The following is a 27,919-nucleotide window of genomic DNA, read 5'->3' as shown; positions in this document are numbered from 1 at the left end:
AGCCACTACTCACCCGCAGTCTCTCTCCCTCCTCCTCCTCGCTGGAGGATTTCAAGCTCCTCCCAGGAAAGAGGAAACGCTCCGAAGATCGTGTATAAATAAGATGTTTGAGTCTGTTGTAAAAAAAAGAAAAAAAAATGTGTTGTCAGTCTCTCTTTAGCTGCGTTCAATTTTAGTTAAATCAACAAAAGAAACAAAGTGAAAAGTTGATTATAATTTTTAATAGAAAAATATTACTATAATGAATATATTATTCAAACATGTTTTTAATAAACGCAACAATGCAAGACAAACTAAAAACAATGTACTCGTTCATCCATTAATAATAACACAAAGAGATACTAGAGATAATACAAGATAATATACCTTAAAGATACCAAAGGAAAATCTACTGATATTACAAATGAAATTCATGTTAAATAAAATTGATGATGTGAGATCTTAATAGAAAGGATAATCATTTTTAATATTTTACATTTCTCAATTTAAGTAAAAAGAAGCTTTACAACGAGAATTGTGGATTATCTTGAGTAACTATTTTATGATTTCTGGGAAGAGAAAACACATCATAATTGAGTTTCTAAAATATACATTCTGGCATGTTGCCATATAGATCCATTTATTGGAGAGAATGCAGATTTCTTTACATCCAATAACTCCAAAACTATATAGATTAATATAAAGCACTACGATTAGAAGATCACGTATTGTTGGTTGAACTGTATCGCAGATGAACGCAGCGTTTACATGTTTGGTGGTGCAGGTTTTTCGGTCTGAGTGAATCATCTTTTAATAAACGATCTTTGTTCTTGTTCCTATCTTCTCCTCTGCGCTAATCTCGCGGGAACTGCAGGAGCGCGCCAAACTAAGAAAACACAAGTCGCGTCAGTGACAGCGACAGACAAAACCAGTGAGGAAACCTTTGATATAACTTCATAATTTCCTTCAAATGCCACCTTACGGACAGACTCAAACAAGCTGAGTGGGAGTTTAATTTATTCCACCGTGTTGTGGTCTGCAGACTGCGACAGAGAAGATGGTCTTTCAAAACAGTAGTCGGTACAAAAGCGAGCGAGGACAAGGTCGGGGAGAACAGGACATCAGTGAGTTGTTCTCATTACAAAGTTACTTACATGCTTCATTGTACAGTAAATCCAGACAGCCACAACACACTGTTAGTTATTTAAGGCAGTTAGGAATGACAAAGTAAAACAAGATCTCACTTTGGACATTTTTGACTTGATCGTTTGTCGACCTTTTTGGCTGTGTTATTGAATATGGCACACATTTTGGCAAGGCTAAAATATTAAACATTTTATTTGGGAAGTTATCCATCAATTTTCTTTATAAATTAATAACTGTAACCAAAATACATGCATGCAGACCCTTAAAATATAAACACACTCAACCAAATGTGTTATCCCACGACCATTACAATAAAAAATGCATGCATTGTAATACATAAGGCTTTAAGTTTTAAACTTTAGTCCTTACTATCTTCCACTAGATTGAGCCATTTTCTCATGTTTGCCCTGTGGTGGCCAACACATGTTATTTCATAGTTTACCACTAGGGGCAATACTGCTGTATTGTGTTTTTGATGGCAATCCATCAAAATCAATGTTGTTTCTAATCATTGTCTTATCCCAGACTTTGCCCCCCCCCCCCCCCACCCCCCCCCCCTAGCAGTAAGAATTACACCTAAAGTAAAGTACATTTTAAGGATTGTTTCATTATTACAGTGGCAAAACGTAAACAAAGAGGCATTTAAAGGGTAAATTAGGAAATGAAATGTATGCCAGCTTTTAGACAATGCATTTTTGTTCTCTGAGGAAATCAATACAATACAATACAACTTTATTTATAAAGCACTTTAAACCTCCAGACCAAAGTGCTGTACAGGCAAATAGATAAAACACAGCTCAGCTCACACACCATAAAACAAGTACAAGTAAAAAAATCGGGGAATATGTTTCAAATTGAGGCACAAGGGTTAACTTAACATATATGATCTATTCTGTGTTTGAATTAGGGACGATGGATCCTCGGCCCTCAAGCGTCTGGAGCGCAGCCAGTTCACCGACGAGATGGATGCCCGCTTTGGTTTCGACAGGATTAAAGAGCCAGGGGAGAAAACAGGCTGGCTGATCAACATGCATCCCGTGAGTCTTTGCACTGTGTCATGGTGTAGCCTTCTTTGTCTTGAGTAGAACATTGTGGTAAACAAATGTGACACCCTTTGCTCCTCTTTCTATGTTTAGACTGAAATCCTGGATGATGACAAGAGGATGATCAGTGCTGTGGACTATTATTTCATACAGGAGGATGGAAGCAGGTTCAAGGTGAGTTGGGGGGGGAAGTCAAGTGCTGTGACACCGCTGTTTCAAACAAACTGGCTCCTTATAATGCAAACAGCAGTTTTTATGCAATAACATTTCCCAAAATCCCCCTGCTCTCACTCGTCTGTCCTGATATGTATCCTATCTGTAGGTGGCCCTCCCCTTTCAAGCCATACTTTTACATCGCCACTAAAAAGGTACGCTGCGTCAGAAATGTAGGTCTTATGAAGCAATATACACTCCAAAAACTCTAGCCCTAAAAACTACTTTATTTACAGAATTGCGAAAGAGAAGTTATCTCATACTTAACGAGGAAGTTTCAAGGAAAGGTGACGAAGCTTGAAGTCATCCCAAAAGAGGACCTCGACCTGGTGAGTGGTTGGTCTTTAGTTTCCTTGAACCGCATTAAAGTGTTGCTTATTACAAAAAACCGTTGAACACAAACAAAGAAGGGCAACAACGTCATTGTACTCTTGTTCTCTTACCTGCTCTCCTCAGCCGAACCATCTGGTCGGACTGAAGCGAAGCTACATCAAGCTGTCCTTCAGCACCGTGGACGAACTCATGAAGATCAAGCGTGAGATCTCACCAGCAGTACGCAAGAACAGAGAGAAGGAGCAGTCCAATGACTCCTACACCTCCATGCTATCAAGGTAACACCACTCACATTCGTTTTTAATAAGCTGTAACTTCCGGTTCATTTCTGTTCGGCTGACACCTGTGTTTTTTTGACAGTGCCTTATCAGGTGGAAATGTGAACACGGCAGAGGAAGACGGGCCGTCAAAGCGTATCTCAGACCAGTTGGACAACATAGTGGACATGAGAGAGTATGATGTGCCGTATCATATGCGGTTGTCCATCGACCTTAAGATCCACGTGGTAAGTATCGATCACTGTTCTCACAATGTTTTCTGAGATGCCGGTGTTCATTGTTCTTATCTGTGCCGTCTGTATTTCTCAGGCTCACTGGTACAATGTTCGCTACCGAGGCAGCGCTTACCACCCAGAGATCATACGCAGAGATGATCTTGTGGAGAGACCAGTAGGAGGATTTAATTCACATGTGATCTGACATTTGTTCGGGTTCATCTTTGACTGTGGTTTCAGTAACTCGTTGTTTCTTGCTCTTCATAGGACCCTGTTGTTTTGGCTTATGACATCGAGACCACCAAACTCCCACTGAAGTTCCCGGACGCAGAGAGCGATCAGATCATGATGATCTCCTACATGATTGATGGACAGGTGGGTTGCATTTATAAGTAGAAGTGTTATTCCATATTCATTTATGTCTTAAACTAACGTTGTGTTCCCTTTTTGTAAAGGGGTATTTAATCACAAACCGAGAGATCGTCTCTGACGACATTGAAGATTTTGAGTTCACTCCCAAGCCTGAATATGAAGGGCCTTTCACTGTTTTCAACGAGGAGGATGAGGCATGTGAATATCGATTCAAAGTGTTGAAATCCTTTGAGTATACGAGTGTAACGCTCTGTGGTTGAATCGTTGTGATAACATGTGGTCACCGTGCTTTGGCTGCAGGCGGCTCTCATCCGGAGATTCTTTGATCACGTTCAAGAAACCAAACCAAACATCTTTGTGACCTACAATGGAGACTTCTTTGACTGGTAAGCTATTCTTTTGCTGTATTGTAAAAAATATGAGATGAATAATAATAATTTCAATTTCTATAGCGCCTTTCACGAAACCCAAGGACGCTTTACAATGGGAAGTAACAAAACAAAACAAAAAGTAATAATAATCATACAGATACATAGGCTGAAGAAACAAACAGGAACAGGTTGCTGGGTTCTGTATGTTCGTGGAGGCCAAAGGCCTGAGTGAACAGATGGTGTTTGAGGTGTTTTTTGAAGGTGTCCAGAGTGTCTGCATTCCTGATTGCAGAGGGGAGAGAATTCCAGAGGGTGGGGGCTGCGACGCTGAAGGCTCTGTTGCCAAATGTTTTCAGCTTGGAGCGCCGGATGGAGAGCAGCGCTTTGTCGGAGGACCGCAGGTGACGAGAGGGGGTGTACGGCTGAAGGAGGTCAGAGATGTAAGCGGGCTAGGGAGTGGAGAGATTCGTAGGTTAGCAGGAGGAGTTTGTACTGGATGCGTGACTTGACCGGGAGCCAGTGGAGGTGGATGAGGGTAGGGGTGATGTGTTGCCAGGGCTTAGTGCGGGTGAGGAGCCTGGCTGCAGAGTTCTGGATGTACTGGAGCCTGTCCGGGGATTTGTTGGTGACCCCGAACAGAACTCCGGGAATTACTCGTATTCTATGATGTTTATCTCTCACACTTTGTTTCCACTCTTTGAAGGCCTTTTGTTGAGACCCGAGCTGCTCTCCATGGACTCGACATGTACAAGGAGATTGGTTTCCAGAAAGATAACCAGGGAGAGTACAAGTCCACGCAAGCCATCCACATGGACTGCTACAGGTTAGGAAGCCTTTTGCTCTACGTAAACGTTGGGGGTTAGAGTTAATTTAGATGAATTATTCTGATCTCCTCTTCCAACCTGCTTCTCCTCTCTGATAGGTGGGTAAAGAGAGACAGCTACCTGCCGGTGGGAAGTCATAATCTGAAGGCAGCAGCGAAAGCTAAACTGGGCTACGACCCCGTGGAGCTGGACCCGGAGGATATGTGTCGCATGGCCACTGAGCAGCCACAGGTACACGAGTGACTTTTATTTACTGCTCTGAAGAATAATTGCAACTGTTTTGTTAACTTTTTCTTTTTTCTACGGTGCTGTTAGACTTTAGCCACCTACTCTGTGTCGGACGCTGTGGCCACGTATTACCTCTACATGAAATACGTTCACCCCTTCATCTTCGCTCTGTGCACCATCATCCCCATGGAGCCGGACGAGGTTGGTTTTTTGTGTGTTTTGTAAAAGAAGAATCAAATACCCAAAATATAATGTGCATTTTTATAAATATTCCCGTCTTTTCTTCCAGGTGCTGCGTAAAGGCTCTGGGACGCTGTGCGAGGCCCTGCTCATGGTTCAGGCCTTCCACGCAAACATCGTTTTCCCCAACAAGCAGGAGCAGGTGTTCAACAAAATGACCGGCGACGGCCACGTCATGGACTCTGAGACCTACGTGGGCGGCCACGTGGAGGCGCTGGAGTCCGGAGTTTTCCGCAGTGACATCCCTTGCCGTTTCAAAATGGTACATCTCAGTTTAACTTATAGTTTGCTCTTTGTTTTAATGCTTTTTATATGAATTTGGCATAACGGCTTGTCCTGGTGTGTTGACAGAACCCGGCCGCGTTTGACTTCCTTCTGCAAAGAGTTGAGAGAACCATTCGTCACGCCATTGAGGAAGAGGAGAAAATCCCTTTAGATCAGGTCACCAACTTTAATGAGGTATATTGGCTTTTATATTTTTACCTAATACCTTATTTTTTAAAAGTTGTTCGAACTATTTTCAGCTTTAACATTTCTCTGATATTTTCTCAGGTTTGTGAGGATATCAAAAAGAAGCTGATATCCTTAAAGGAGGTCCCAAACAGGATTGAATGCCCCCTCATCTACCATCTGGACGTTGGGGCTATGTACCCCAATATCATCCTCACCAACCGCCTGCAGGTAAAAGAAAAATCCAAAGAAATATGCATAGGTTAAAACCTATAGAAAAGCATGCAAATCAATACTTTGTTCTCTACTTTTATAGCCGTCCGCCATAGTTGATGAGGCCACTTGTGCCGCCTGTGACTTTAACAAGCATGGTGCCACCTGCCAGAGGAAAATGGCCTGGCAGTGGAGAGGGGAGATCAGTAAGTCAAAGTTGTTTTAAAGGTCACCTATCTTGCTATTTTTAGGCAATAGCATAGGTCTCAGATATATAAAAAACATGTCTATGAAGTGTTTTGCTCAAAATACCAAACGGATCACCCATTCTAGCCATGCCTCATATCCCTCTATTTCACTTCCTGTTTCAAAAGTGCTGACTTTGGGTATAAAGCTTAAAAAAAATTGATACAAAATAAAAAAGGAGGGGGCTGAGCTCATGCGGGACCCGGCTGCTACCGTCTAAACTAAATACTGCCGTGATGAAACACCATATCATGGATTATCATGGATTATCATGGATTATCTCTGAAACAGTTTGAAGCTCAAAGGCTTTCTCTCTTGTCGGTTATACCACAAGGTGAGTTCCTTTTTTATTTCCTGCTTCTTCACACACATGCTCTCCAGTACAGGTTAGCTCTGAGTGTTAGCGATGCTAATGTAAACACCGACCATATTACGTCCAAAACAGTCGGGCATTGTTTCTGATGGCAACTTTCTGATAGTGCCGTGGGTCCACATTTCAGATATTACGTCATATCGGACGCAAATCTGGATCAGCTCCGTTGTACCCCCGTTTTTAGAGATTTGGGTACGGAGGAAAAGAGAGGGTTTTATTTTCTCGACACACCGGGAACACATATTTATGTATAAAAGACATCAAAAAGTGCATTTTGCATGATACTAAAGAAACTAAAGGTGAAGTTTCTTTAGTGTTCATGTTAGTTTGAATACAGTACAAGTTGATTTATTCTTCCCTCTGTGCAGTGCCTGCCAGCCGCAGTGAGTTTCACCGAATCCAGCAGCAACTCGAGTCTGAGAAGTTCCCGCCCTATTTCCCCAACGGCCCACCTCGGGCCTTCCACTCTCTCAACAGGGAGGAGCAGGCCAAACACGAGAAGAAACGTCTGGCAGGTACTTCCATTTGAGTGGGTTATAAGCGTTTTAAAGCTTTTTGAAGCATTGTTTGACCCGTCTTTCCTTTGCTTCAGACTACTGTAAGAGGGCCTACAAGAAGACACACGTCACCAAGCTGGAGGAGCGCACCACCACCATCTGTCAGAGAGAGAACTCCTTCTACGTCGACACCGTGAGAGCTTTCAGAGATCGTCGCTACGAATTCAAAGGACTCCACAAGGTATGCTTTGGAATTCTCTCTATTTTCATTTCATTACATATTATTATTTATATATTCACATAGAATAACTGTAATTTCCATTCAAATGTCTTCCACTTCAGCCATTTAAACTCTCACTCAAAATGTATATTACCGATAAAAATGACTTGCTTTGAATGCCTTTTTTTCTCCCTTTGCTTTAGGTGTGGAAGAAGAAGCTGTCGGCTGCTCAGGAGAGCGGAGACGCCGCTGAGGTGAAGCGCTGCAAAAACATGGAGATCCTGTACGATTCTCTTCAGCTGGCTCACAAGTGTATTCTCAACTCTTTCTATGGCTACGTCATGAGGAAAGGGTAGGAACCAACTGCATCTCTTTTTCATCATTTATTTAATCAAGTGAGCTTTAAAGCCTTTGCTGCCGGTGAAATGAGTGATTGCTGAGTGATTATCGGCACTCTGCTGCGGACCTGATGTTGTCTTTGTGTTTCCATCAGGGCGCGCTGGTACTCCATGGAGATGGCTGGCATTGTGTGCTTCACTGGAGCCAACATCATCACTCAGGCCAGAGAGCTTGTGGAACAAATAGGGTGAGTGGCGTATCATCATAATGAGATTACCTTTTCACTCAGTGCAAGGTCAGCTCCATCTCCAAATGGTGCTGGAAGGGATCCACTTCCTTTTTGAAGAACATTTCATCAGCTGATTTTTGCCAACATCTGGGCTCATGCATTATTGTTATTATCTTACTCTCTCTATGTATTGCAGGTCAGAGTTGTGGTTGCATGAACAGCTCAACATCGATGTGTTATTGTCTGTTGAAATCACATCAGCCAACTCTAATATGTTGACTGGAACGCCCTGCGATGCATTTCCAGTTCTCACAAATGGCCTCTCTCACTTCTGTCTCTCAGGAGGCCCCTGGAGTTGGACACTGACGGGATCTGGTGCGTCCTCCCCAACACCTTCCCCGAGAACTTTGTGATTAAAACCAACAATGAGAAGAAGCCCAAGGTGACCATCTCCTACCCCGGAGCCATGCTGAACATCATGGTGAAGGACCGATTCACCAACGATCAGTACCACGAGCTGGTCGACCCCGCGACCCTCACTTACGAAACCAGGGCCGAGAACAGCATCTTCTTTGAGGTGGATGGACCGTACCTGGCCATGATCCTGCCCGCATCCAAGGAGGAAGGGAAGAAGCTGAAGAAAAGGTAAAGGAACACTAATTCTGTGATCACATTTACGATTGGACTTCTGAATTTAGACGATGAGACTATTAAATGGGCAAGGTTCGTCACAATCAGAAACGGAGGGGAAGAAAGTGTTCAGATTGATTTAAGGGTTCTCTGTTCATTTTAGGTACGCTGTGTTTAATGAGGACGGCTCCCTGGCTGAGCTGAAGGGTTTCGAAATTAAGAGACGAGGAGAGCTGCAGCTCATTAAGATTTTCCAGTCGTCGGTGTTTGAGGCTTTCCTCAAAGGCACCAATCTGGAGGAGGTGTACGCCTCTGTGGCCAAAGTGGCCGACTACTGGCTGGACGTTCTGTACAGCAAGGTAGAAACACATTCTAGTATAACGTGACTTTTACAATCACATTTGCAGAGAAGCTTCAGTCAAAACATTGATTGAAGTCTATCTTCCTCACAAAAAGCTGATTGATTTGTTTCTCTGTTTCTTCAGGCTGCCAACATGCCAGACCAGGAGCTGTTTGAACTGGTTTCTGAGAATCGTTCGATGTCCAGAAAGCTGGAGGACTACGGAGAGCAGAAGTCCACCTCCATCAGCACAGCTAAGAGACTGGCGGAGTTCCTGGGAGACCAGATGGTGAAAGATGCTGGTCTGAGCTGTCGCTACGTCATCTCCCGGAAACCTGAGGGTGCGCCTGTCACAGAGAGGTGAAATAAACGTTTACAGTGGACATTCTTTTAAATGATATATTGTATAAAAGATGAAGGGTATACTAATGCTGTTAGTATAATAGTTAGAAGTCATGAAGTTAGTACAAAAACCCATGTTCACATTCCATATCAAATCTGAGCAGTGTGAGAAGGTTCAAGGTGAGACGGGTGACGAGTCTTTTTGGATTTCCTCTATCTTTGGTAAGACAAGTTAATATGTGGATATTAGGGGTGTAACGGTATCCGTATTCGTCACGGTTCGGACGTCACGGTTCGGGACATGCAGTCACACGGCGAATACGCCTTTTTTTTTTCGAGTGGGAAAAAAGTAATTCAGGGCAGTATCCACTACACTATATATAATCCAGGGGGCGGTATTGCGCCTAAAAGCTGTTTGCCAGCCGCCCTTAAACAACAAATGAAGAACAAGAAGAAACACAACAACAAAACGAACAAAATACAAGAAGAAGAAAAGTTAGTATGGCGAGTTCAGATAACACACAGGAGCTAGAACCCACCTGCTTCTTTTAAATCAGCTGTGTGGGAACATTTCGGGTTCCCTGTGGACTACAATACCGATGAGGTGTGCGAGTGGTGGATCGGACGAGGACGGTGTGTCGGCGTTGTTCGATAGCGGTGCGGTATGCTAATGAAAACACACGCCAAAAATGCTAAATCATATCAGAAGGCATCACCCAGATTTGCCAATCACCGGAGCCCGGCAAAAGACAACAGCAGTTCAACAGCTGATCCCCGCTGTTTTTAAGAAGCCAATAGACATGAAAGCCGAGAGACCAAAATAAATAACGGAAGCTTTTGGCATATGTATTTCAACGACTTTGCGCTCTGGAAACACTTTCTTATTATTTATGATGTTAGACATTCTTTTTAGTTTTACAGCTTGATGAAACCTTTTTGTTTGACATCAGCCATTATAGATACTATGGCCATCTGAGTGTGTGTGGTTTGTTTTTAACTGTTTAATACAGTTAATTATTCAAAATGTCAGAGTTCCTTATTTTTAAACTGAAACTTGCACTACTGTTCAAACATAAATAACAACAAACCTGGAATTATGCATTTGGGACTTTTATTTTGCTTTTTTGTTGTTGTACCGAACCGTGACCCCCAAACCGAGGTACGAACCGAACCGTGACTTCTGTGAACCGTTACACCCCTAGTGGATATACAATAATAATCCTATTGCAGGAAGCTTTTTGAAACGGACATATGTATGCTTCTAAAGGTTCTCGTCTCCGCTCCGACCCTTCTTAAGAGGTTTAAAGTTGGGGGGGACCTTGTCATCAATAATAGTGTTGAGCTAATTATACGTAAACACTGACTTTAGGGGATAGTCTTGTTTGTTAGAAAGGAAACTGAAACAGCAATATCCCTGTTCAGATACTGGCCAATGGCCTTTGTACGTCTCATTGCTGCCTCCTTTCTCTCTATTTACAAACTGTAGCTTTCCAATAACGGCAGAAAATCCCAAATCAAATGAAAAACAACTTTGTTGATAAACTCAATGCCATGATAATAGAAATCCCCGAATAAAATGATGCTTTCACGAGGTTAAAAAGCACTGTGTAATGTTACCAGAATAAAAGCCTTCAGGTGGACTCTTATTGACTTGTGTCTTGTTCCATCAGAGCCATTCCTCTGGCCATCTTCCAGGCGGAGCCCAGTGTGAAGAAGCATTTCCTTCGTAAGTGGCTGAAGATGCCCAGCATTCATGACTTTGACATCCGCTCGGTGAGTTTTTAAACAAACCTTTGATGCACTTTCATACTAATGTCTGGGTTTTTCTAAGTGAATTTGCTTGTACTTGCTCTTTGACATTTGCTGGTCCTTTTCAGATCCTTGATTGGAATTATTACATAGAGCGGTTGGGTAGTGCCATCCAGAAGATCATCACCATCCCTGCAGCTCTTCAACAGGTACAAACTAAAACCCATTTCATTTTGCTGTCAGTCTCGAATATGCATGGTCATATTTTCATTGTCTCTGTTCGTTATCAGGTGAAGAATCCGGTACCCAGAGTGAGGCACCCTGATTGGCTGCACAAGAAACTTCTGGAGAAAAATGATGTCTTCAAGCAGAAGAAAATCAGTGAGCTGTTCACCAGCGAGGGCAAGAGACAGGTTCGTTCACCTCCAAAGCACAACGTCAACACAGAGAGTTCCCCCTGTCAAAAGAATCACTTGGATACATACAATAACGACATAACAATCGACAAATCAGGAAAACAGAAGAGATAACACAAATTAATGTTACCTTATGCGATATAGCTTACACATAATGGATACAACTTTATAGGCGCGTTCACACCGGAGTACTTTTCCCGTTTAGTTCCGTTAGTACCCCTTATGTTGCGTTCACTCCAAAAAGAGTACTTTGTGCCGGGAACTTTTACCCCCATTTTTAGTGCCTGCTAGAGAGGTGATACCAAAAAAGTACCAATTTCTATTGGCTGGGCGAATTGCAAACCACTGGGAGTCCAGCAGCTTCTACTGAAGCCAGTCCCCAACTCCGGGGACTTTGGGTGGCAGTATACGCCGTGAAGTGGTTTGCGCCCTGCCAGTAAACCCAAAGCAGAAGAAGAAGAAGTGACGTCAGCGGCTCATTTGCCTAATCTTCCCTCAGGGAACTTATTCCGGTGTGAACGCGATTGGCACATTTCCACTGCAGCGGGGTAGCCCCGTTTAAGCGTCCTCGCTCAGGCCTCGGGCTGCCTCGCTGGCCGTCCGAGGCCGTGGCGCATTTCCATTACAGTTTAGGACCTGGGGTAGCAACGCAGTGTAGGCGGGGCGATCGGCTTCACATTTCGAGTTGTTCCGTCGAGCTCCCGCTGGATTTTATCATCCCCAATTAGATGTAGGAACGTCGTCACCTCCTCCTCGGTCGACCACGGTGTGCTTTTCTTTGACGTTGCCATTTTTGTAGCTCCTCCGTTTACAAAAATGCTGTGTATAAAAATTCTGCAAGCTTGCTTCTAGATATATATATATATATATATATATGCGACGCTAGGGATGATCTCGCGCGCGATCTTGTGACTATTCTCTCTGACCAATCAGCAGTCGAGAGTGTTGACGTCACAGCCCTGGCCTGGTCTGATAGAACCACGATTTTATGGGGGGGGAAAGTACCCGCTAGCCGGTGCTAGGCTATATGGAAAGGCCACTAAAAACTGGCCTGGCCGCTTGAGGACGGTTAAGGACGCTTAAACGGGGCTACCCGCTGCAGTGGAAATGCGCCATTAGTGCCGGGGTACTAAGTACAGCAAAGTACTTGGTGTGAAAGCGGCTTATGTGTAAGCTATATACCAACCAGATCGTACCACCTGGTCATTATAATGTTTTGTGTTTTATAGTTTACCCATTTTTCCCATCTTTCATCAAAGATAAGAACTTGGGTTTCTGATTCTCATGGTTATTTTCTCCGGTCCATACATTTCATTTACGAGATCATTTGATTGTGAGTGATTTGCTATTCTTCTCACGAGAATCTTTTTTATTCCCTCTGGTGTTTTCCCAAGTAAGAGGGTTAGAGGTTTCTTGAAATGCCCAAAACATTTGACATTTCTCTTATTCCCTGCTTCCCTTTTATGCCAAGGGTTGTTTTGTTTTTTCTAAATGGCCTTTTCTGTCTCAGGTGGCCCATCAGCCTCTGGAAGCAGGTCAAACCGCGGACATAGAGGACTTTGGGATGCCCCCCAGACCTCTGCAGCCGGCCATCCTCATCAGCACCAAGCGCAAACGGGCGTCTCAGGCAGAGAAGAGCCAAGTGGAGTCGCAGGATGTGGAGCTCACTCAGTCCTGGAGGGAGATCCTGGGGGCGCCCCCGGCTGTGGGAAACTCACGGGTAGGCGAGCTGAAACAAGCACAACGTGATGCCTGTTGTGTTATTGCACTGATCCAGGCCATTTCTAATTAACTCTAAATAATACAAGACCTGAGTGCTTCTACTTTTACTCAAGTACAAGACCGGAGTACTTCTACTTTTACTCAAGTACAAGATCAGAGTACTTCTATTTTTACTCAAGTACAAGACCTGAGTGCTTCTACTTTTACTCAAGTACAAGACCGGAGTACTTTTACTTTTTTATTGTTACTTTTTTCTGAATTCTTCTTCCAATGCGATTTCACATTTGACCCAGCATTCCTAGAAAATCCATTATCTTGGAGATATTACAAAACCTTTGTGTAAACAGGAGGAGATCCTGGTGTGGCTGCGGTACCATAAGAAGAAGTGGGAGCTGCAGCTGAGGCAGAGGAAGGAGAGAAAGAAGAGGAGGAGGCTGCTGGATGGTGAAGCTCAACCCGTGGGGGGGGGAGTGATCCGGGATCAGGGCCCCACCGGCGGCCTGGGGAGCTTCCTCCGCAAAACAGCACGCAGCATCCTGGACATGCCATGGCAGATTGTGCAGGTCGGGCAACGACATCCCACGATTATCTGTTCAATATTTAATATTAATATATTCCTTCTGTCATATATTTATGTATATATATATATATATAATACCTTGTTAAATTCAACATGTATATTTTGTACTTTCTTGATTATTTCTAGTCTTTGAATTGTTCTAGTCCTTGTCTTCTTATGCTGCTGTAACACAAATATTTCCCAAATTGGGATCAATAAAGCATCTTATCTTATCTTATCCTCAAGCCAGTTTAAAGAGTAATCCTACCCAAAGAAAATCATCTAATCTGTTCTTTCCTGTTCCCTGCCTCTCAGATTGCAGAGACCAGTCACCCCGGCCTGTACAAGCTGTGGGCTGTGATTGGAAACGACCTCCACTGCATGAAGCTCAACATCCCACGTGTCTTCTATGTCAATCAGAAAGTCCCAAAACAGGAGGAGGGTGCCACCTACAAAAAGGCACGGAAAAATAGAAATTGCATTTTAAATTTGGCAATGCACTTTTTTTAATTAAGTCCCGTCCTTCTACTTCCGACCCATGGGACCTTATTTCGGAAAAAGTATGTATTGAAGTCAATGGAGAGAGAAAACGTATCTTTCGATCCCGTTTGAATTGTGCCATGAATTACACACATGATGTTTGTCGATCTTAAAAAATAATTTCCATGTTAAAAAAGTCAGTTTGTCGTAAAACTGTTGAAATATAAGACTATGAAAAATACGCAACTAAAAAGACTACAAATCCCAGAGTCGCGTAAAAGATGTCGTAACCGGTGTGATCATTTTATAAAACACCGTTTAAGCCCGGATGCCCCCGGGGGAGACATGCTAACGCCTTTTATTTATTTTTTATTTTTGTATTGCTTTTTTTTAATTAATTCTACCGTGTTGTGTAATGTTTATTCATACTGTTCATGCTCACTACTTGTAGCACTTCGGGATTTGAATTCAAATATGAAGTGCTTTATAAATGGAACTCATTATTATTATTAACGCTACATTAGCATCGGCGATCTTTTCTACTTCATGCTATCTGCACAAATGGTTAACATAGCAGTTCAGGGAGAATCGAAGGAAGGCAGGCAGCTTTGCATGACATTATTCTGGACGTGTTTCATTGTGGTGATAGTGAGGGTAGTCGATCCCTTTTTTGGAAAGACCGTAGTGACCAGAGATGTAGTTCATTGAGCGGTTTCAAACTAAAAAGTGTTACTTCACAGTTTTACAGCAATTTTTATTTTATTTTTACTTGCAAAATTATCTTTTAAATCGACACATCATATGTGTAATTCGTGGCACAATTCAAATGGGATCGAAAGATAACTTTTCTCTCCCCATTGACTTCAATACATAATTTGTATGAAATAAGGTCCCATGGAGAGGGAGGGACTTCGCCTCTGTACATGTGTTGGTGGTATCATTATAATAACTCAAACAAACATATTTCTTTGTCTTTAGGTGAACCGCATGCTGCCTCGCTCCAACATAGTGTACTTCCTTTATGAGTACAGTGTACCAGAAGACATGTACCTGAAGCACATCAACGAGATCAACGCTGACCTCGCGGCCCCCGACATCGAAGGAGTCTATGAAACACAGGTATCATAAAAACACCGCCAGCGTTTTCATTACACTCGGCCATGATGCTCTTTGTGTGTGTGAGTCCAATTTGAAAGCCGTTGTTAACAGGCAGCAATGATCTGTTTCAGGTCCCGTTGCTGTTTCGTGCGCTGGTGCAGCTCGGATGTGTGTGTATGGTTAATAAACATGTGGTGAGGGATATGGCTGGCAGGGAGGCGGACACCTTTGACCTGGAGAATCTGGAGATGAGGTCTCTGGCCCAGTTCAGCTACCTGGAGCCTGGTAAGACCCGCCTCTCACACTGGTCTTCTTGAATTTGTTTGTTTTTCCTGCGACATAATACTTATCCTGATATCACAAGATCCTTCTCGTGAACTCTAATGTTTGGTCTCTTCTTAGGGAGTGTTCGCCACATGTACCTGTATCATCACAGTCAGGGTCACAAGGCTCTGTTCGGCCTCTTCATCCCCTCGCAGCGCAAAGCCAGCGTCTTCATCCTGGACACTGTAAGCACAACACATCTCTTTATTTATTCTGCTGTCATCCTGTTGCTTTGACTCATGTCTTGTTAAGTGATGTTCCTCCAGTGCAAACAATGAATGTCCGCTATAAGAAAAGCCTAATAATATTAGTCTAAAGTGAATTTCTTTTATTTTCCAAAGGTGAAGAGATGCTAATCAATGCATCCCTTTCCAGCCAGTAAAAAACCCTCACGCTCTGTCTGTGTGTTATCTCCTCAGGTCAGGACCAACCAGATGCCCAACCTGACTAACCTCTACACAGCCGAACGCATTGCTCTCCTGGAGAAGACCAGCGAGGAGCTCCTGCCTCCAGAGAAACACAACTTTGAGGTCCGCGCTGAAAACGATCCAAAGGCTATTTACCGTGCACTGCAACGCATTCTGCTAAACTACAAGGTAAAGCACACTGGAGCTATTCAGATACCTAGTCCATTTCTGATGATCACATACAAAGACGTTATGTTCATGGGGTTACATTGGAGTAATCGACCGTCTGCTGCCGTTCACAGGAGGAGCGTCGCGGGCCCACGCTCATCGCAGTGCAGTCAAACTGGGAGTTGGGGCGGTTGGCAGCAGGGATGCCGGTGCTTGAGGAGTTTCCAGTGGTTCCCGTACATGTGGTTGATGAGATCAGCTATAACGTGCTGGACTGGCAACGCCACGGTGCCCGGCGCATGATCCGCCACTACCTCAACCTGGACAGCTGCCTGTCACAGGCCTTCGACATGGCCAGGTAGGAACCCTGCTAGCTCTGTGGATTTGATATTCTCTACCCTGTTCCTGACATGCTCGCTGTGTTCCTGTGAAAGCTACCGTGCACAATCTTTTAGCGTATATCTAACATTATGCTTTAGGGATCGACCGATATGACTTTTTCAGGACCGATACCGATTTATTAGTAATCAAGGAGACCGATAACCGATATTTGGAATATACATTTGCAGTAAAATCAGAAAATCTTGGTGTCAAAATGTAGAATAACTTCTATGAAATGCCTTTTTATGTTTAATGAACTTTTCAACATCTTAAAACTGGTTTCCTCTCTGTGACTCTGAGTAAAGTAAATGAAGTAAAAATAAAATCTACTAAAACTTGTTCTGAACTTCTGATATTTTAGTCTCACTCATTTAGTAGTCCCAATTCAGCAGTACCTGATTGTGGTGCAGAAAGCAGAGTTGCTGCGAGGCTCCACTAGCAGCCGTCCCAGCGCGTCACAGTTTCTCTGCTGCGAGACGCTACCCGCCCCCCCCCCCCCCGTCCCTTTGTAACTGGGAAACTGATAGAATTGGATCATAAGATCGTGGTGTTTTTGCACCTTCGGCATAGGGGATTGGGATGTTTATTGAATGTCGGCTTTCAACTGATTTACCTTCGAAACACAGCTCACTGCTGCTGCTTGCCTCTGTCTTGTCTGCGTTCTTCGCACCTGCCTGTAATCTGAGAAGGTCCCGCCTCCCTGGCTGGCTGCAGCCCGGAAAATCTTCAGTGTTGATTGACACTTCAGTAATAGCCTATCCGATAGCGCTGTGGGCGGGACATTGCTCGTGAACAGTGGTGACTGCAGCCAGAGAAACGGCCGCATCAGAGCCAAAGTTTTATCGGCAATTTGATTTTTAAAAAAAGCCGATACCGATAATCACTCAAATGCGGAATATCGTCCTCGATATTATGCTTATGTTTCTGTCCCTTTAGTGGATTGGTATATTAGAGAGTATTATAATTTCTCTAGTCTCTCATAAAGTCTTTGTTCAGTTAGTTAAAACTCATACAATGTCCTTGCTTTCAGGTATTACCACTTACCTGTGGGGAACTTGCCTCAGGATGTGTCCATCTTTGGCTCAGATCTGTTCCTGGCACGACATCTGAGGAAACACAACCACCTGCTGTGGCTCTCCCCCACCGCCAGGCCAGATCTGGGAGGAAAAGAGGCCGATGACAGTCGTCTGGTGATGGAAAGTGATGACAGGGGCTCGGTGGAGATCAATGCTCAAGGATGCTATTCCACAGGTATTCACACACCAAGAACTCACTTCATCTGCGTCCAAGAAAAAAGGCATTAAACTACTTTTTGAAGCCTTGCTCTATGTATTTATGGACGACCCTGTTACTGTTTCTCTCAGTGTGTGTGGAGTTGGACCTGCAGAGCCTTGCGGTGAACACCATCCTCCAATCACAACATGTCAACGACATGGAGGGCGGGGCTAGCTTGGGTGTCAGTTTTGATGTGATCCAGCAGGCCTCGTTGGAGGACATGATGTCAGGGAACCAGGGAGCCAGCGCTCTGGCCAGCTATGATGAGACTGCTCTCTGCTCCAACACCTTCAGGTGTGTAAACAGCTGTCGTGTGTTACTATGGAAACCAGGGGTGTCAAACACATTTCAGTTCATGGGCCGCATACAGCCAAATTTGATCTCAAATGGGCCGGACCAGTAAAATCATAGCGTAATAACCCTATAAATAACGACAACTCCATATTGTTCCCTTTGTTTCAGTTTTAAAAAAGTGCAATTTCAACAATATTATGCCTCAGTTTATCATTTACACATGTGCATTACAACGTACAGATCACAGTGTATCTACAAGGCACAAAACATTCAGTCACAGGTATCTGGAACTGAACAATATATGATCAAAACATCTGGTCACGGTCTATACATTATTGTACATTCATTTCCACATCTGCGTCGTAATCCTGACCACCTGACACACCACCATACAAAGTGGGAAAGTGTAAACAAACATGTATATGCTTTAATGATGCAGGGGTGTCGGGGGAAGCGTGTTGTGTTTTCATGATTTCCTTTTGCCCTGTGTTGAATGAGCAGGATCTTGAAGAGCATGGTGGTTGGGTGGGTCAGAGAGATCACACAGTACCACAACGTGTATGCAGACAACCAGGTGATGCACTTCTACCGCTGGCTGCGCTCCCCCAGCTCTCTGCTCTACGACCCCGCCCTGCACCGCACCCTGCACAACATGATGAAGAAGGTGTTTCTACAGTGAGTGCTTTCATCGTTTTGTCCTCACATTGATATATCCCTACCTTTTGAAAAGCATAACAGCGACTGAACTCTTCTCGTCATTCTCTCGTCCTGCTGTCAGGTTGGTTTCAGAGTTCAAACGTCTCGGCTCCACTGTGGTGTACGGAAACTTCAACAGGATCATGTTGTGCACTAAAAAACGGAGGATAGATGATGCCATTAGTTATGTGGAGTACATCACCAACAGGTCAGTTACACTCTTTAATAATAATAATATATTTAATTGATATAGCGCTTCTCATCTGCCAAGACAAATCTCGAAGTGCTTCACAACAAGGGATACTGATACACTTTGAGAGATTAAACAAATAATTGTAATAATAATAAGAAATATAAAATAGAGTACAAAAATAAAAGTCGGAGATAGCGATAAAAATGGCAGTACTCCAGGTGTACCATGCTCAAAGTGTATTGGAAGGCCTGCCGAAAGAAGAGGGTCTTAAGGCCGGTTTTGAAGACCTCGGTGGAAGGGGCAGATCTCAGCTGATCTGGGAGGGAGTTCCAGAGGCGCGGGGCGAATGAGCAGAAGGCTCGGTCTCCCACTGTTCGGAGACGTGTGCGGGGGATGTAAAGAAGAGGAGCGTCTTTATATAAATGTATATTTTAAAGGAAGGATCACTTGATTTTTACAATGTAATATGAATAAATATTATCATTATAATCTAAAAACATCATATGTATAGAATAAAGGGCAACTGTATAAAACAAAACCTGCTTCCCAGACAAATGCAGCCTTTGGTCGAACCAGTGTGTCGTCATTAGACTGAAGATAAACCGCAACAATGACATCAGTAGGGAGAAAAGATAATTACCCATTAGTACCGTGAGCTGTTTGCCACAGATGGGTGCAGTCTCCATCATCTTACCATTAGATTTTTGTTATTGAAATATCACAATGGTAAACCCACAAAAACATGTCTGTCTTTCAATGCAGCATTTTAATCTTTTCTCTGAAGATCAAACAATAATGCTTGTAACTGTTTGTTGACTTTGGTCAATATTGCTAATTTCTGAACATCCGTCTGTGTTCAAATGTGTCTAGTCTCGTTCAGCTGTTATGCCCCCACAATCTGGAACAACCTGACTCATGCACCTCCGCAGAAACTCTTACTATTTTCAAATCCAGACTGAAAACATATATTTTCGCCGCTGCTTTTAATTGAACTGCTCATATTCACACTGCAGTTTGCTTTTTATTCATGTATTGTCTAACTGTTGTGTTTATCTTATTATCTTTGCCTAAAAGGCCTGTTGTAAAATGCCATTATATAATGTGTTTTTACTGTATTTATTCTTAAATGTCTTTTATTTTATTTTGTAAAGGACTTTGAATTGTCCCGTACTGAAAGGTGCTATATAAATAAACTTGCCTTGCCTTGAAAGTACAGTAGTCTTCTCCTGTTGTATTTGAACTCTCCTCTCTCCTATCATACTGCAACTGAAAGATCCCTAAATATTTGTCCTCCAGCATCCACTCCAGAGAAATCTTCCACTCTCTGTCCATCTCCTTCTCCCGATGCTGGGAGTTCCTGATGTGGATGGATCCGTCAAACTTCAGCGGTGTGAAGGGCAAACTGCCCTCCAGCCTCGTGAGCGGGGAGGTAACTCAAACTGCAGCTTTGATACCATACAATGTATTTGCAATGATAAACAAAAACGGGCCTCGAACTCATGCCTGCTCCATGGTCTCCTTTAGGACGGAGCCAAACAGAAGAAAAAGAGCCGAGGAGAGGGAGATGAGGAAGGCAGTGAGGATGAGGAGGATGATCCAGTTGAGGAAGATGATGGTGATGGTGAGACGGATGAAGTGGAGGAGCTCATTGAGAGCAACTGGAACATCATGCAGTATCTCCCTGAAACTGCCTCCTGTCAGAAATACTTCCTCATGATTGTCTCCGGTAAGAATACATTCATATTACGATACAATGTCCATTTACAGAATAAATACAGCCGTACAATTCACGTATCATTGTGTTTATAGAGAGGCGAAGTCCCTCCCTTTCCGGGGGAGCTCCATGGGACCTTATTTCGGAAAAAGTCTGTATTGAAGTCAAAGGGATCGAGAGATAAGTTTTCTCTCCCCATTGACTTCAATACATACTTTTTCCGAAATAAAGTCCCATGGGTCGGAAGTAGATGGGCGGGACTTCGCCTCTCTATAGAGAATCCCGGTTTGCAACACTGTCAATAATAGTGCTTTTTCCAAATCTATACATTATGCATTTTTTTAATGTTGCCTTTTTGCGACACTTTCCACGCCAGCCTACATTGCAGCAGTGTACCACAGCATGAAAGAGGAGCTGAGACGCAACGCTCCTGGAGGCACGCCGGTCAAGAGGCGTGGAGGCAGCCAGGCTACCCAGCAGGCCGTGGGGGACTTGAGTGCCCTTCCTGGTAAGATACTGTGAAGAAGCTGCTTTAGTTACAAAAGAGTTCCCTTGTGTTCCTGAAGAACACTCATTAGTCACTGCAGACTAGTGTCCGTTACACTTTTACACTTAAACCTGTGAAGAGGAGCTTCTATTGAATCTTGATCGATTTCATCTCAAATAATAAAATAATAATAATACATTGCATTTCGAAGCGCTTTTCCAGGTGCTCAAAGACGCTTTACAGTGGTGATAAAACATGATAAAATAACATTTAAAAGTTATTAAAACAGCAATACAGCATAATTCACAGATTAAAAGCCAGTCTGAAGAGGTGTGTTTTGGTCAGTGTTTTGAAAGTGGGGGGGTCAGTGCAGTCTCTGATGTGTTGTGGGAGGGAGTTCCAGAGGGTGGGGGCAGCGATGGAGAAGGCTCTGTCCCCCCAGGTTCGGAGCTTGGTTTTCTTGGGGATAGAGAGGAGGTTCGCTTCTGATGAGCGAAGGCTGCGGGAAGGGGTGTAGTGGTGGATCAGGTCGGAGAGGTAGGGGGGGGCCTGGTTATTGAGAGCTTTGTGTGTTAGCAGAAGGATTTTGAAGTGTATTCGTTGACGAACAGGGAGCCAGTGCAGGTTTTGAAGGACGGGGGTGATGTGGTCTCTGGAGCGGGTGTGGGTGAGGAGGCGGGCAGCGCAGTTCTGGATGTATTGTAGTTTATTTAGGAATCTCAGATGTGATGGATTGTTTTTAAACTCTCCCCCACAGGAATGATCGTCTTCTCCCAGGAATACGTGTCCAGTGAGCTGACACAGAACTTTTTCACCATCACTCAAAAAATCCAGAAGAAGGTGACGGGTACCAGGGGGGTCAACCAGCCCTCGGAGATGTTCCCCGTCCTGCCTGGATCCCACCTGCTTCTCAACAACCCAGCACTGGAGTTCATCAAATACGTCTGCCAGGTACATAAGTATTACGATCATTTACAAAGCTATTGTCTTTAGAGATGAATCGATTGTTATTTTCTTGGCCTATTCCGTTGTTGTTGTTTGATTAAATCTGCTCATTTCCATTTTATTCCACACGGAAGTGAATGTGGAATAAAATGCGTCACGTCCGTGCCACGTAAATACCATCATAAGACACATGTGTTTATGTGAACAGCGGCAATTAAAATGATCAGAGACGTCAGACAGCTGATCTTGCGATACGTCAAGTCATCTTCTTAATGCCTCTTCTGTCGGAGCAGGTCCTGTCACTGGATGCCAACATAGTGAACCAGGTGAACAAGCTGAAGAGAGACCTCCTGCGTCTCGTGGACGTCGGAGAGTTTTCAATGCAAGCCCAGTTCAGTGACCCGTGTAACTCCTACATCCTGCCAGAGGTCATCTGCCACCAATGCAATTTCTGTCGTGACCTCGACCTCTGCAAGGACCCAACTGTGGCACAGGTAAGAGGATAACACTGATAGTCTGCATAATAACAATAACGCTATTATTACTCCTACATTTGAACCTGCTTACAATACAGCTTTATTTATAGAGCACTTTAAACCTCCAGACCAAAGTGCTGTACAGTCAAATAAACAAAACATACAAAGAATAACACGGCACAGCTCACACACCATAAAACAAGTACAAGTAAAAACAATAGACAATTTAAAAGCAATAAAAGCAATGCTCTAAAAGATGTGAATACGCTAAGGAGAAGAGGTGGGTTTTAAGAAGCGATTTAAAAGCAGGCAGTGTGGAGGCCTGCTACAGAGAAGCAACGGCCCCCTCTGAGCTTTGACTTGGTTCTGGGCACATTCAGGAGCAGTTGATCCGCTGACCTGAGAGGGCGGTTTGGCGTGTAAGGGTGTAGCAGCTCAGAAAGATATGGTGGAGTCGTGCCATTTAGGGATTTAAAAGTAAATAAAAGGATTTTGAATTGAATCCTAAAATGTATTGGCAGCCAGTGGAGCGAAGCCAAAATGAGGGAAATGTGGTCATATTTCCGTGTGCCAGTTAAAAGCCTTGCCTCGACCTGTATGTATATAGGAGGGTTTTGATTTCTTCCTGTACAATCCTTGTTACTTTGTGTTTTTTCAGCACATTGGTGTTAATAAAAGCACCTAAGGATACATTTTTGGTGACTCTAATTCCTAGTTTTTTCATCGAACCTTTTTATAACATATGCATTTTGCGCCCGCTTGATACTAATGTATGAAATACCAGTCAGAAAACTGCTCTCCTCTCCTCAGGATGGGTCCGTCTTGCCTCAGTGGTTCTGCTCAAACTGCCAGACGCAATATGACACTGAGTCTATTGAGATGGCTCTGGTGGAAGCTCTGCAGAAGAAAATGATGAGCTACACACTGCAGGATCTGGTGAGTGAAGATAGTGTAATGAATTGATATAACATCCTAACCAGTTTTAAGCATCGTCCTAGAAGTTAATACATGTACCATAAACCCTAATGTGTTACCTTTGTTGGATGTCATCCCCCTATTTCTCTCCCATGCTTCATGTCAGTATCTTTACTGTAACTGAAATAAAGGCAAATTCAAGGAGATCTACATTTTTAAAGATGTTGCCGTAGTTAGGACGGAGGAAAGAGATGTTCCAACACCATTTTTCCCTTTCTGATACCTTAACTTAGGTATCACTCAAACGCTGTTATGTTTGGATACCGTCAAATTTAAAACCATATATATCATTTAGATTTTCATAACAGCTGTTTGCTACTAACCATGTATGGATGGATAATGGCTTTCATTGTTGATTGTCATGACCTGGTTTAACCCTTTATAAAACATGAACAAAAGCATACAGAGAACAAATTCTATAAAACGTTACCATAAATATTGCGCTTATGTAACACTCACACAAGAAATGAGAAGGAAATAGAAAGCGGCATGGCTCACACATTAGCTACTTCCATCAATGATTTCAGACACAGTAATTGTTTTATCCGCAAGTAATGATGCAACTTGCTTATGAGTGAGCCGTCTCGCTTCTTTCCCGTCTCCTGTGAGAGTCGTTGTTGTTCTTTTATGGCATACGTTTGCTGATAAATTATATGATTACATAATGCCCATCAGTGCGTAGACTTTCTGTATGTGAGGCATTTCCGATACTGTTATTGATATCTGAACCACTCGTTTGAATTGAAACACATTTGACGTGCTAATGTTGATAGTTAAGAATTCCTTAATGGTCATCATCTGTTGTACAACATCCAGTAATCATTTCCCTGAAGTTGCCAATCTGCTAAAACCTTTGGTTTTAGGTGTGCACCAAATGTAAAGGAGTGAAGGAAGCAAACATGCCGCTGTACTGCAAATGTGCCGGAGACTTCATCCTCACCTTCTCAGCCAAGGTGACTATTCTCTATCAATCAATTCAGTAAACTGATGAAAGCATATGGTTGTTCCAATCAAACATTGTTCTCACAGCTGTTTTTGCCCCCTTTCTTTCATTTTAAAGAGCCTCTTTGATCAGATCACGGTGTTTCGGAATATCGCATCCCACTACAGCATGAGCTACCTGGAGGAGACGATCGACTGGCTGCTCGTCATGAGCCCACAGATCAGCCAGAGCGCTCTCTGAGTGTGACATCCAACACTCCGTCTGCTGCATCTGTGGCAGCTTCTTCTCCATCTGGAAAACACTCTTCTCAAATGTTTCCAGTTCATGCACTTGTATATCCGCCTTCACGATGTCTGTTGAATTGTGTGTTACCAAGACAGGAGGAATATCTGGACTGTAAATATGTTTAATGCCTTTATTATGCCAAAATAAAATGATGTATGTTTGTGATTTACATTTTTATGATTGTTAATAAATATTTTTCCAAATGTTTCAACTGTGTTTGAATGTTTTACTTCTAAAACGGTAAGCCGCAAAGGATAAAGCATAAACATCCTGTGTGCCATCTACTCTGGAGACCTTCATTACCCAGCAGACACCACTTCCTCCTCACTGATGGTGTGTCTGTTGCGGCTTGACCTGCTCTTACACCCGCGTTTATTATGTGAATTCCCAATAATAGACGTCAGACATTTCATTTTTTGGCGTGGCGGTTGTGAATATAGTTTTGTTTCTGTGTTTTATCTGTTTCTTATGTTTGAGGAGTTATTGTGCAAAGGCTTCATCTGGTAAAGAGTTTTAGGATTCACAGTGATGTCAACATATCTGGAACGTTTTTTAGTGGTATTGAATTTCTAAAAATCATTTAGTGATTACTGTGAGCTGGTCCAGATCCCAATGATCTTAGCCCATGCATCTCCATCACTTTCATTGCCCCCCGGATGACTCACTTTGCCTGCTGATGGGCCTTTCTCAGACAAGTAATTACATTTCAGTCTCTGATCTGAGGCACAATTAGATTGACTTTTAAGCGCTGCTCACTGCTCACATGCTGCATATGCAGTTTGACCGGAAAAGGACCACATAGAAGGCTTGTGACTTAAATATTAAAGGGGCCCTATTATGCTAATGTTCAGGTTCATATTAGTATGCTGTGCCTCTAATCTGACATCTTTACATGCTTTAATGTTCAAAATGGTCAGAACTGCCAGTTCTGCAGCACCTCTTTTCACACACTGGCCGTTTCTCAATCGCGAGGATGCTGGCTTGGTACTCGCGTACTTCCCAGTCACTTCCTTCAGAAACGAAGCAAGTATACTTCCAAGACACGGCTTCGGAAAACGAAGAAGAATGGAACGGGCTAACAAGTGTGCCACTCTCTCTAACGGTTTCAACATAAACTGTACCGAAAATAAATACCTCACGATGTCTATCTAATTATGAACTTGCTTTACTTTCACGGAACACATTTATGGTGGTAACAAATGTAACAAAGTAACATTTACCAACACTACACATTTTCTACGCCACTACATACTTACATTTAAATGTGTGCTGCGTCGGTTCAGCCATTCTCAATCTCCACAAGGGTTTTTGAAATTGGTCCGTGCGCAAAGCATTGTGGGGATTTTAAGGACGCGAAGTCTACCCATTTGCAGCCTCGAAATTTCCCCCAAACCAAGGACGCGGCCTCGGTGGAATTCCAAGTATGCTGGAGATTGTAACAGTACTTCAGCGGCACTCGATGACGTAGAATCCTTGAAATATTGGCTTGGAAGCCAGTATCCTCGAGATTGAGAAACGGCCTCTGTCTGAAACCAGAGCCCAGTCTGCTCTGATTGGTTAGCTGGCCGGCTCAGTTGTGATTAGTCAACCGCTTTTGACATGTGTTGGAGCGCTAGCTAATAGAGAGGCGAATTCACGCCCATCTACTTCCGGTCCATGGGACCTTATTTCGGAAAAATTATGTATTGAAGTCAATGCAGAGTGAAAAGTTATCTTTCGATCCCATTTGAATTGTGCCATGAATTACACATATGTTTGTCAATCTTACAAAATTATTTCCATGTCAAAAAAGTCACAGTTTGTGGTAAAACTGTTGAAATATAAGACTATGAAAAATACGCAACTGGAAAGACTACAAATCCCAGAATCCCGGTCCCGCATGCTGGCTCTTGCAGAACCGACTAACTCCCCTATGTGTATGTACAGCTCTCAACGTGCCCAGACTTGTAGTGATTTTCACCTCGTTTAATACTTTTCGCCTCATTCTGAAAGAAAGAGGTGAAATGTGCCAACGTGACGGCCGTCTTGGTGTGTGGTGCGAGATGGGAGATGTAGTTCATTGAGCGGTTTCACACAAAAAAGTGTTACTTCACAGTTTTATGACACATTTTCATTTTTTTGACTGGCAAAATTATCTTTTAAATTGACAAACATCATATGTGTAATTCGTGGCACAATTCAAACGGAATCAAAAGATAATCTTTCTCTCCCCATTGACTTCAATACATACTTTTTCCGAAATAAGGTCCCATGGAGCTCCCCCGGAAAGGGAGGGACTTCGCCTCTCTATTGGAGCGCAAGTGTTGCATAGTGAAGTCACCATGTTAACAAAGAAGGGCAGGGTGAGATGGTGTGGGAGAGAAACAAAGGGAACTTTGGGATTTTAGCCTTTGCAGACCATTAACATTACATTACATGTTACTTGTTAGACGCTTTTATCCAAAGCGACTTACATACTCAATACTGTGAGCAATCCCCACAGGAATTTGGGGTGAAGTGTCTTGCCCAGGGACACAACGACATGCTGACTGCAGTGGGGTTTGAACCTGTGCTCCCCTGATCCCAACACCAAGGCTCTATCCACTGCGCCACACGCTTCCAACATGCACAAAAACTTATAAAATACACTACAGGAAATGGAAAGCCCCAAAAAGCATAATAGGGCCCATTAAACATTTTCAATTAATTAAATATCTTGGATCAGACTGAAGTTATTGAGCCATGTGATTAAATATATTCACACAACCATCTTTGAGATTAAACATTTTATGAATCTTCAGCACTTTACATGTCATAAACACATTTTCTATCTGACATGCGACCCGGCCCAATGGCTCCTCTAACCAACACAGCGGATATCGATCCATTCAAGTCATTTTTCACCACTGACATTTGTATTTCTCTCAAGCGTCCAGATGGATTCACACTTCCCCACAATCTTGTTAGAGAAACCATTTTATGGGAAATGTCCATGTTATTAGATTACTGCTCATCGTTCTCCTTGTGAGTCTCCTGGATGTTTCCTCCTGTATCTATCGTGATGCTGAACCCATCAGGTTGAAAGATAAAGGCAACAAATATTTATATTTCTCAAACATGGCATGCAGTTTTCTTTTTGTAAAAAACAATTGTCAGTGTTTTTTGGTATACTGTTAGTAATATAAAGTCCAAACTTGAGTTGATAGAAGACATTTATTGCACTGAATGTCTA

General features: G+C 43.1%; 1 protein-coding gene and 1 long non-coding RNA gene across 4 annotated transcripts; one reads left to right on the top strand and one right to left on the bottom strand.

Moving 5' to 3' along the window:
* The first annotated feature begins 876 nt into the window (after window positions 1-876).
* pole (polymerase (DNA directed), epsilon) lies at window positions 877-24,897 on the top strand. 3 transcript variants are annotated; one of them, XM_034091746.2, is made up of 48 exons: window positions 877-1,107; window positions 2,033-2,162; window positions 2,262-2,359; window positions 2,491-2,536; window positions 2,618-2,710; window positions 2,838-2,992; window positions 3,075-3,219; window positions 3,302-3,382; window positions 3,475-3,582; window positions 3,663-3,773; window positions 3,880-3,965; window positions 4,654-4,773; window positions 4,873-5,005; window positions 5,090-5,203; window positions 5,292-5,504; window positions 5,594-5,701; window positions 5,795-5,923; window positions 6,009-6,111; window positions 6,893-7,039; window positions 7,117-7,262; window positions 7,445-7,593; window positions 7,735-7,827; window positions 8,152-8,454; window positions 8,603-8,798; window positions 8,925-9,139; window positions 10,792-10,894; window positions 10,999-11,079; window positions 11,161-11,283; window positions 12,797-13,006; window positions 13,356-13,571; window positions 13,883-14,026; window positions 15,026-15,166; window positions 15,277-15,430; window positions 15,548-15,654; window positions 15,889-16,065; window positions 16,179-16,402; window positions 17,456-17,676; window positions 17,790-17,994; window positions 18,496-18,669; window positions 18,773-18,898; window positions 20,180-20,312; window positions 20,408-20,609; window positions 20,974-21,105; window positions 21,842-22,035; window positions 22,323-22,523; window positions 23,316-23,441; window positions 24,344-24,433; window positions 24,541-24,897. In XM_034091746.2, exons 1-48 carry the CDS (start codon window positions 1,037-1,039, stop codon window positions 24,661-24,663), a joined length of 6,900 nt encoding a protein of 2,299 aa, XP_033947637.1. In that variant the 5' UTR covers window positions 877-1,036; the 3' UTR covers window positions 24,664-24,897. The 3 variants fall into 3 exon arrangements, with proteins under 3 accessions (XP_033947637.1, XP_033947636.1, XP_071060504.1); XM_034091745.2 differs by lacking the exons at window positions 877-1,107; window positions 2,033-2,162; window positions 2,262-2,359; ... (6 more) ...; window positions 3,663-3,773; window positions 3,880-3,965 and adding an exon at window positions 4,327-4,390 and having other exon boundaries at window positions 24,541-24,896; XM_071204403.1 differs by lacking the exons at window positions 877-1,107; window positions 2,033-2,162; window positions 2,262-2,359; ... (6 more) ...; window positions 3,663-3,773; window positions 3,880-3,965 and adding an exon at window positions 4,459-4,485 and having other exon boundaries at window positions 24,541-24,896.
* On the bottom strand, window positions 18,554-26,036 carry LOC139434497 (uncharacterized). The gene is made up of 3 exons (XR_011643858.1): window positions 25,965-26,036; window positions 18,714-18,843; window positions 18,554-18,637 (listed from the first exon to the last, which is right to left on the bottom strand). It is a non-coding gene; the product is annotated as an uncharacterized lncRNA (long non-coding RNA).
* Between the last annotated feature and the right edge of the window lie 1,883 nt (window positions 26,037-27,919).

Source organism: Pseudochaenichthys georgianus, chromosome 9 (genome assembly GCF_902827115.2).
Source record: "Pseudochaenichthys georgianus chromosome 9, fPseGeo1.2, whole genome shotgun sequence".
NCBI lineage: Eukaryota > Metazoa > Chordata > Actinopteri > Perciformes > Channichthyidae > Pseudochaenichthys > Pseudochaenichthys georgianus.
Note: the sequence above shows the minus strand (reverse complement) of the source record. Positions and strands in the feature narration are given on the sequence as shown.